This window comes from Neohortaea acidophila (genome assembly GCF_010093505.1).
Source record: "Neohortaea acidophila strain CBS 113389 unplaced genomic scaffold BDY17scaffold_1, whole genome shotgun sequence".
In the NCBI taxonomy this organism is placed as follows: Eukaryota; Fungi; Ascomycota; class Dothideomycetes; order Mycosphaerellales; family Teratosphaeriaceae; genus Neohortaea; species Neohortaea acidophila.
The window spans coordinates 23,772-33,261 of NW_022985510.1; the positions used below are offsets into that span (position 1 = coordinate 23,772).

The 9,490-nt window shown below is 55.5% G+C and overlaps 5 protein-coding genes across 5 annotated transcripts; 4 read left to right on the forward strand and 1 right to left on the reverse strand.

Annotated features, from left to right (window-relative positions):
* Window positions 1-90: 90 nt before the first annotated feature.
* BDY17DRAFT_243928 (uncharacterized protein) lies at window positions 91-1,810 on the reverse strand (the record flags this gene model as incomplete). Its single annotated transcript, XM_033730483.1, has 4 exons — window positions 91-1,191; window positions 1,246-1,282; window positions 1,373-1,419; window positions 1,481-1,810. The coding sequence occupies 4 exons, from the start codon at window positions 1,808-1,810 to the stop codon at window positions 91-93; spliced, it is 1,515 nt and encodes a 504-aa protein (XP_033593549.1).
* Window positions 1,811-2,394: 584 nt separating this feature from the next.
* On the forward strand, window positions 2,395-3,643 carry BDY17DRAFT_288099 (S-adenosyl-L-methionine-dependent methyltransferase). The gene is made up of 4 exons (XM_033732146.1): window positions 2,395-2,599; window positions 2,647-2,765; window positions 2,821-3,457; window positions 3,511-3,643. The coding sequence occupies exons 1-4, from the start codon at window positions 2,504-2,506 to the stop codon at window positions 3,553-3,555; spliced, it is 897 nt and encodes a 298-aa protein (XP_033593550.1). The 5' UTR covers window positions 2,395-2,503; the 3' UTR covers window positions 3,556-3,643.
* A 454-nt stretch (window positions 3,644-4,097) lies between these two features.
* On the forward strand, window positions 4,098-5,372 carry BDY17DRAFT_314259 (uncharacterized protein; the record flags this gene model as incomplete). Its single annotated transcript, XM_033735800.1, has 1 exon — window positions 4,098-5,372. The coding sequence occupies one exon, from the start codon at window positions 4,098-4,100 to the stop codon at window positions 5,370-5,372; it is 1,275 nt and encodes a 424-aa protein (XP_033593551.1).
* A 111-nt stretch (window positions 5,373-5,483) lies between these two features.
* BDY17DRAFT_626 (uncharacterized protein) lies at window positions 5,484-6,369 on the forward strand. The gene has a single exon (XM_033738567.1). It carries the CDS (start codon window positions 5,595-5,597, stop codon window positions 6,243-6,245), a length of 651 nt encoding a protein of 216 aa, XP_033593552.1. The 5' UTR covers window positions 5,484-5,594; the 3' UTR covers window positions 6,246-6,369.
* A 125-nt stretch (window positions 6,370-6,494) lies between these two features.
* BDY17DRAFT_306442 (frequency clock protein) lies at window positions 6,495-9,455 on the forward strand (the record flags this gene model as incomplete). Its single annotated transcript, XM_033735026.1, has 1 exon — window positions 6,495-9,455. One exon carries the CDS (start codon window positions 6,495-6,497, stop codon window positions 9,453-9,455), a length of 2,961 nt encoding a protein of 986 aa, XP_033593553.1.
* Window positions 9,456-9,490: the final 35 nt, after the last annotated feature.

Sequence of the window (9,490 nt, forward strand, 5' to 3'; positions counted from 1 at the left end):
CAATCATTGAAGCAACGTTTTTGAAATGCCAAACGAAAGATCTATATTTTCCACCCATGCTACAGTCAAACACTAAGACTGGTATGCTGCTTATCTACCAATATGTCCATTACCATTGCTGAGAAACGCATCTTCCTCGATGCCCGCGGCGAATTTCTCGGCCTTCTTGACGCTGCCGTTGACGCCGTTGACACCGTTAGGAGCATGTCCATTGACACCCTTAGATGCGTGTCCGTTGATACCATTGGTCGCATGTCCGTTAACACCATTAGATGCGTGTCCGTTGACCCCGTTGACAGCTTTGGCATCGTCGTTCAGAACGTTGATCTTCTTCGCGCCATTAGGAGTCGATTTCTTGATGTCTGGAGTCTGCCCATTGAAGGTGTAACCCGTGTCACTTGCATCAACGTAGGACTCAAGCCCCGCACCTTGTCGTGGAAAGTCCTGGGCGAGCTGCTTGTGCTTCTTTAGAGCATCAAAGAGTTGATCGTAGGAAAAATCGTTGATGAAATTGCATGATCCCAAGGGACTCGGGACGGCTAGGCGCAGCGATCCGTCTCGCGTCCGCAGGATGGCCTTGGTACCTCGATCAAGCACGTCTTCATCGAATTGAGGGTGGTCAATTGGAAGACCGGCTTTCGAGAACAATCTGAGGAGTCTCATATGCTCGGCGTCGCCAAGCAGGCCCAGCGTGTTGGCAAGAGTGGCGCTGTAGGCCATGTCAACTGAAATCGCCGCGCCATGTCGAAGAGCCGGCTCCGGAATGAGTTCGTGCAGGGGAGACCAAGTATGTCCATACGCAATCACTCGATCGAGTCCAATCTCGTGGAGGTTCGGTGTTTCCAACTTCAGCATCTCATAAATGCTGCTTTCGTTGATGGCGTCGGCAGCCATTCTCACTTCTTTTGACGCTCCATCCTTGCGCCCAAAGCCGGTGGAGATGAGCTCCTCGCAGTACTGGTCGAGCAAATCGAAGGTCGCGAGGTCCGCACAGCTCGAGATCTTGATGAGCTCGGCGAAGCCGTTGCGAGTCTGGGCTACTGGAAGGGTTCGAAGGAAGCCGAAATCGAGGAAGGTCCTTGTAGGTGCGTGGTAGGCTCCTAGTCGGTTCTTGTAGTTGCCGTAATTGACGGCCACCTTGATGCTCACCGAGGCGTCGATGAGTCCGATGACGGTCGTCGGAATTCGAATCTGTCAATATTATGTTAGAGCAGGCCGGAACAAATTTGGTTGAAGACCACCTACGTAGGGAGTGTTGCGGCGGTAACTCGCACAGGCGAAGCTGATTTATCTATCGTCAGCATAATGTCACAACGCGGAAGGAGTTGTGAAAGCCATGATAGCCGTAAGGCTGCATGCCAGAGTACCTCACCCCGCAATATCGGTGACAAGCCCGCCTCCAATGACCAGCACTGGTTCCTGTACGAGCGTCAGCAGATGGACGTCTACCATATTGTCCTGCTCTCAACAGTCCACACACCTTCCGGTAGATGCCGAATTGCGTCATCGAGTCCACAATGCTAAGATAGGTATCAATGCTCTTTGCCTTTTCCCCAATCATCGTCTTGTGCACGTCGAGCTGGATGTCGTGGTGGTCGAAGTAACGCTGCATGTCTTCGCCGTAGACATCAAAGATATTGGCGTCCATGACGGCTAAGCATCGTTTCCACGGCTTGTAGCAATCGGCAAGGTCGCTCCGAGAGGGGTCGAAGACGTTGTCGATGAAGACGAAGTCATACTCAATCTTTTCGTAGCCCTCCACGTGGAAGCCATCGCGGCTTTTGGCTACGGTAGCCTTCATGTCCGACATGCTGGAATAGAGTAGAGTGAAAGCTGGGGCGTATTCGGAGGTCGAAGGTGACAGAGGACTTGAGGACAACGAGACGGGTGAGAGGGAAAGCGTTGCCTGCAGCAGCACATCAATACCTCTTATAACGGACTGGCAGCGGCAGTACCTGGCAGCCGTATCCCTGACGCCCCATTCCAGTTTCCCAATGCCAAGTACCATCATGGCTGACCCAGCAGTGCCTACGACATATGCCGGATGGAGCAATCCGCAGCTGGTAGCGCGCCTTGGTTGCGAGTGGTGATGTAGAAGACTACGGAACACACCCCATTACTAGGAGTCTGCCGGCCGAGGCCGCGTGAGTGGGCCAGGTGTGCCACGAATACCTTGCCGCATGTGCGAGTTTGTACGCGGTTCGAGAACTTGATCTCTCCATGCGAGATCCTAGCGTGAAGTCAGCAAGATTGAGTTCGGTCCGTCGCCCAAACGCGAGCGGTACAGCCTTGCGGGTGGAAGATCTCCACTAATTGCATGACGCTATCACCACACAGAAAAGTTAGCTTGGTGATGCATGAGTATGAAATGCAGACGCATGCTTCCTTGATTCAGGATGGATGATACATCATCGAGGTCGACATGGCCCATGAACCCTGTAATAAGATCGGCAACGGCATTGGGCGGCCTGCGCCCTGCAGCAGACCAGCTCGACGTGCTTGAATGTTGAAACCTGGCAGTCCTGCTTGTTTACACTTGACAACAAAAAAGCTCAACATCATGGCGCAAAACGTTTACCGCGCAAAAGAAGAGGTTTTCGTGAGTTTGCAAAGAGCTGATGATTGTCCGGATCTGACAATGACCAGTTCGACGATGGAAGGGAGATTGAATTGCTGCACTTCGTGTACGGCAAGGAGAACATCAACGAATTGCGAAACAACCCCGATCGAGTCCTCGCGGCCATTGACGAATATGCAAGAACAAAGTGGGTGACCTCCAAAGCTCAACATGCCTTGAAGTTGACATATCCTTCCGCGCAGAAAATACTTGATGAATGTGGGCGATAAGAAAGGTGCGATTGTGGTGGATGAGATCACATCTCGGAAGCCAGAAGTCATGGTTGAGCTCGGTGGCTATGTTGGATATTCGACGATTCTGTTCGGACAGGCTGTGCGCAATGCCGGCGGGCAGAGATATTGGTGTCTTGAGAGGAGCCCGGAATTCGCGGCCGTCATCATGGCCTTGATCGATCTTTCTGGACTCAGCGACACGGTCAAGGTTATCGTTGGTCCAAGCGATGAATCGATTCATCGATTGCACTCCTCGGGCGCCCTGCAAAACATCGACATGCTGTTCATGGACCATTACAAGCCAGCCTACGTGACCGACCTCAAGCTCTGCGAAGAGCTGAAGCTCATCACCCCCGGTACCGTTCTCACGGCCGACAACGTGATTGAGCCGGGAAATCCGCCGTATCTGAAATACGTCCGCAGCACTTGTGAGCAGAAGAGGAATGTTACAAAAGAGGTGAAGGTCAATGGAGCGGAGGAGAAATTTCCCGACCGCACGGCGAATCAATACAAACGCCCAGAGAAGTTGAATCACTCTCTCCTGGGTGATCCGAATTTGATATATCAGTCGCGGCTAGAACACAGCTTCGAGCCGACTGGAGAACCGGTAAGACTGATCAGTGAACCAAGCTGCGAGAAGAGTTGCTGACAATCTAACAGGATGGTGTCGAGATTACACGGTGCGTTGGAGTAGAAGCTGCGTGAGTTAGAGACAATGATTGTAGTTCGTGTCGTAATGCGCAAGCGGCACTTGGTAACGTGCTCGACCCACTTCATGCACCTCGGTCTTGACGTCTTGGTGCAATTCCCCATTGAGCGTCAATGAATCACCACTCCCGCGCGTCATGATGCACTTCACGTCTCCCCGCGCCTGTTGATCTTGGTTGTACAAACGTGATGATGACGCACATCAATGAGTACGCCGGTGGCCGCGGCTGTCCATTTCTGACTCGTGTAACCTGGGCGGACATGCATTGCGGATGTCAACTCCAGGTTGCAAAGGCGTCTCGAATGGCTCCGACACTGCAGTGAAGATGCTGAATGGTACCGACAGCCTCTTCAGGCACCGATTGCAAGACGTGCAATTAATACTCCTGAGTGTGTTGGCCCTCCCGCTCACCACATTCGCACTCTTCGTCACCTTGGCCATCGACCGCTTCCGGCAACACTCCGCTCTCGACATCCGCAGAAACCAACTCGCCAGTCCTGAATGGCGGCCGAGAACGATTCTCGTCACTGGCGTGGGCATGACAAAGGGTCTTACTTTGGCTCGACTGTTCTACCAGGCCGGACACAATGTCATTGGCGCCGACTTTGAAAGCCATGGCGCTTTGGTGTGTGGTCGCGTCTCAAAGTCTTTGTCGAAATTCTACTCCTTACGCAGACCCGACAAAGATGCAGGCGTAAAACCATATTCGGACGATCTGCTCAGGATTGTTGCCGCCGAGAAAGTGCATCTTTGGGTGAGCTGTTCTGGAGTGGCCTCGGCTCTCGAAGATGGAATGATCAAAGAAAGGATGGAAACGGAAACCGCTTGCAAGGCCATACAATTCGATGTGTCCACGACCCAGCTACTCCACGAGAAAGACAGCTTCATCCAGCATGCGAAAGACCTTGGGCTCAAGGTGCCTCAGACGTACAAAGTCACCAGTCTTGCAGCAGCCGAATCATTGCTCGCTAGAGCCCGTCTGGATGGCAAACACAAGTTCCTCCTGAAACCCACGGGAGTCCAGGATGCTGACCGAGCTGATATGACTCTGCTCCCAAAGGATAGCCACACCGACACGATCAGTTACCTGTCCCGAAAGCACTTCTCTGCGGACTCGTCATGGATCCTGCAGCAGTTCATTAGTGGCCCCGAATATTGTACGCATGCCTTGGTTGTCGACGGACAAGTCAAGGCGTTTGTTGCTTGTCCAAGTGCGGAGCTGCTCATGCACTATGAGGCGTTGCCCACGGATTCGAAGCTGACCCAGGCAATGCTCGAGTTCACGACTACCTTTGCATCCCATCACGGCAAGGGCTTTACCGGCCATCTGAGTTTTGACTTCATGATGGAATCGGATGGCTCTATCTATCCGATCGAATGCAATCCGAGAGCTCATACTGCGGTGGTGCTCTTCAGCGATACGCCTCAGCTCGTCGATGCGTATCTGTCCGCACTCGAGGATGCAGGCGTCGAAGATTCTGGTGTGAAGGCCAATGAATTGTCCGATCAACACATCCAACCAGATGGCGACCAGAAATACTACTGGGTCGGCCACGATGTCATCGAATTGGCGCTTGCTCCGCTCTTATCCGCGCTCACAACCTTGCGACTGAATCGCAAGCTACCCTCGGATCTCTCCAGACTGCTTGAGCACATCCTGTGGTGGCGAGATGGCACCTTTGTTTCCTGGGATCCCGCTCCGTGGTGGTGGCTTTACCATGTGTACTGGCCAATGCAGTTTCTGCACGCACTGTCGGCCGGGAAGAAATGGAGTCGTGTCAATGCCAGTACTACGAAGGTCTTTGAATGCTAGAGGGGGAAGAATTGAAAGACTTTCGTGACTGACGTTGATCTGACTTGCCAGCCTTGTCCAAAACACCTAAATAAACCCTACGATGTCTGTCTGCATGTGTGGCGGATCTACCAAATCAGCAGGGACTGCACATTTATTATGTACGCACGTGCATGCACGCGAATCGACTGCCGGGTGTAGGGCTGGCCGGCGTGTTGTTTATGTATAGGGAGTACATCCGACATGGAATCGTCGGGAGCATCGTCGATGGTTAGGCGGGAGGCAAGGAGGCAGCCAATCGGAGACACTCCAGCGATCCAGCTCGCCGCCGGCCGATGGTGGTGCCTTGCCGCAATCGACGCAACCGTAAATCGACTTCTGCCCACCACATCGAGGCATGTATCGCCCTCATCTCGCGCCATCACCTCTACTTCATTTCCCTCCTTGCTGGGATGTGGCCGGTCGATTGTGTGGATTGCACCGCTCCATCTCGCCGGCGGTGCGCGATCGACGCGCCGCGGTGTGCCGGTATCCCGGAGCGCGCAGGGCGCAGGGGCAACGTGCAGCACAGCCTTACGGCAGGCAAAGCGATGTCGCCCTGCGTGTAGGACAGTGGCGAGCATGAGGTTTCAGCAGTTTGAGGTGTGTTGTGCATCGTCGATGCCACTGGTTGGCCTCACGCAAATTGTATGGCGAGGGAAGGCCAAGAGGATCCGAACGGGCCCAGGCCCGAGTCCGGCAGAGTTTCGGGGCTTCCCGCCGGCCCCCGATCTGGGCCTCGACTTCCACCCATCGAGCCCGTCGTGCAGATCTAGAGCGACACGCTGCGATCGATGCAAAACCCGGCGGCCCCTCCATACGTCGTGCGCTTCTGCCGCGCTGACGAACGGGTGATGGATGGAAACCCATCCTCGATCCTCCCCTCCCAGACGTCGATGGGCGTGCTGGTCCGTCATCCTTGCGGCATGATGGAAACGTGACTCTGGCATCCACACTCCCTCACTCAATCTGTCCCATCTCCGCCTTCCCGATCACACCTTTACCCTTCGACGTCCCCTTCGTCTGACGCTATCTATCCGCACAAGCGTTGTGAGAACTCCCTCTTCCCTCCCCATGGAGAGGCAAACTTGGAAGTGACCAAGCATGACCTCGAGAGGTCCGACCACAGCGACTGCGCGCGCATCGCCTCCAAACGCTCCGCATCCAGTCCCCTTTCCCCGCCGCGCATCCCCAAACACCTCCGTCTCCCTCAAACATCACCGTCAGCCCCGCCAGCCGTCGCGCCTGCACAAAGTCTCCTCCCCGGACAGCGAGGACGCGGACGCGGACGCGCAGCAGCTGCAAGAGGACCCAACCAACGCCGAATCAGGTGCCTCCACCTCTCCCTCCAGCCTCCAAGCCGTCGGCGCCAAAGGAAGCTCCGGCGAGAGCAGCAACGCGGAGAGATGGTTCGAACAGTCCAACAACCAAGTGCGAGATAGCAGCGCCCCCTTCGCGGACAACGACCCTCCCTTCTTCCTACGCAACAACTCCTCCTCCTCCGAGACTCCTCCCGATCGTCGACTCGGTGTCGACAGTCTTCCCCGTCGCGACGCCGCCGAGTCTTTGCCCCTTCGCACTGGACTGTTGCATATCGGCACCGACGGCAGCAGTACAGAGGACTTTAGGAGCGTGATCGACGACCTCACCATCGCCAACAAAAAGCTGAAGCGGAGGCTGAAGAAGTATGAGAAGCTACACGATTCCCATTTGAAGGACGAGAAGTTGTTTGAAGTGCGGATCCATGGTTTGCCGGCGGAACGCAAGCGAGAACTGGAAGAGACCTTGCGCAAGTTCGCATTAAGCCTGGGCCCGGCTGGCACCACTGCCTTCCCTTCCAATGGATATGCAAGCCTCGCCACCGGCCTGAAGACGGGCAAGGACTCCTCCTCGCACACTTCTCATCAAAACACCGACTCGGCCTACGCCTCCATGTCCGCTTCCGGGCAGTCGGGCAACGACCAAAGATCGACCCCGAATCAGTATCCCGCCGCTCGGACACAAAACATCCACAACTACCTGCACCACATCCCCGAGGGCTTGCTACCCCAGCAAAATCCCGCGAGTATGACAGAAAAGGCAAAGAAGAAAATGGTGGTGCGGAGGCTCGAGCATTTGTTCGCGGGGAAGGGGGCAGCGAGTGGTGGGCACCTGCATAGCATGCAGCAACAAGAAGTCTCGCAAAGCGCCGCGAGAATCGATCGGTCGGCCATGGAGGAGTCTGATCAACGCGCACGATATGAAGGTGCTCGGGAGGCGTACATTATGGATGACGAGGGAAAAGATCAAGGAGTGGAGGGTGGAGGGGTTGGACGGAAAGGCCTTTCCGAACAACGACCCACGCGACCCCTCGATCTCGATCCACACCGTGCCCAAGTACCAGCAGAAAATATCCGCTACATGCGCCAGATGGGCTTCTCCCCTCGCGATCCAGGATCAGAGGAGCTGGCAGAGGGACATGGCTGGATCTACTTGAATTTCCTCATCAACATGGCCCAGCTTCATACCATCAACGTCACTGCCGACTTTGTTCGCAAAGCAATCAGCGATTACAGCAACAAGTTCGAAGTGTCTCTGGATGGGCGCAAGGTGCGGTGGAGAGGGGGCGATTCGGTCACCCGATGCAGCAGCAGTGCCGGCGACTCCTCCCATCGCACCAGCAACGATACCCCCGATGCACAGAGCCCTCGCAAGCGACAAAAGCTATCGCACGGCGATGATCGCTCGGGCGGGCAGCCAAGCGGCGGGTCTTCCGCGAGACTTCGTCAAGAGAGCACCAAGTATGCGTACACCCCGCTCTTCTTCCATCGCGCAAATTCCGACGAGGCAGAAGACTCGTCGTCCGAGGAAGATGATGATGATGTCAGTCTGCCCTCGCTTCCACCCGCGCTCTTTGCCGGCGATTCGTCTGGCATGACCAGCTCCGGCATTCGCACCAACTATGGAGTTCCCGGGCCGACCGGCAAGAAGAGGCCCAAGCACGACGACGGTCCGATCATCTTTTACAATAACGCGCGGTTCTGTACCGACCTCAGTGGTGATCGACGAACTACGCCAAACCACGCCATCCCCTCCTACACAATGGCGAGTAGTATCCCAATTGGACCTCCTCTACATGGCACAGCTGGCGGTGTCATCGAGAAGCGAGGTCCTCTTGCAGATGCATCGGAACTGCCCGAGCCAATGGATCTTGGGGACAATCCCATCCCAGAGTCCATGGAGCTGACATTCCCCGCGCGATCACCGCCGCAATCTCATCAATCGTCGTCGACGGCACAGATGCCGCTGGACCTCGAGGTTACCGGGATCGGGGGTGTCTGGCCTGCCGACCACTTCTCCATCTCCGTCGAAAGCCGCAACACCGTCGTGGTGCAGCAGCAACCCGCAAGACCTGTATTATCCATGGTCCCTGGACGATTTACCAAAATTCTGCAAGACTCCGAATCGCTGGGCATTACCACACCCAGACTGCAGAAGCAGGTGGTTGCTTCGAAAGTGCAGACTCTCCCACCGTCGCGACTGCCGGAGGCGCTCAATTTCATGGCTTTTGGCGAAGATTCCGAGGGCGAGAATGACTTCGATGGGGACGACGAATCTGAAGCACCCGATTCTCTCGACGCACCGCCACCCGCCACCGCCCCGCAGCCTGTCGACATGCACTACGCTTCGATGTCGGAAGACGAGGAGAGTGATGATGACGAGGACGATGATGACGACATGGAGGAATCTGACGGCGAAATTGACTTTCTAGCTACCGCGCGTGCAGCGGAACCCGAAATGGTGCGACAGCAGGAGCGCGAGTACGAGGCCAACATGGCCGAACGGCTTGCCGAAGAGATTCCCACTGGAAGCAGCGCTGCTACTGCTGGAGGGGGGAGTGGATTCGCAAGTCCGGCTGACGGTGTCGACCGCACCGAATACCGACGGGCGATCCAGGAAGCGCGAGCCAAGGCGAAGCTAGCAAAGGCAACGGAGTCAATGACCGCGAGTCACAAGCAGACATCTTCGAGGGACAATGATAGCAATGGCGAGGAGCAACTGAGTGATGTGCCATCTGAGATTTAGCCGAGATACCCACAATCAAGTCAATATTCTAACGT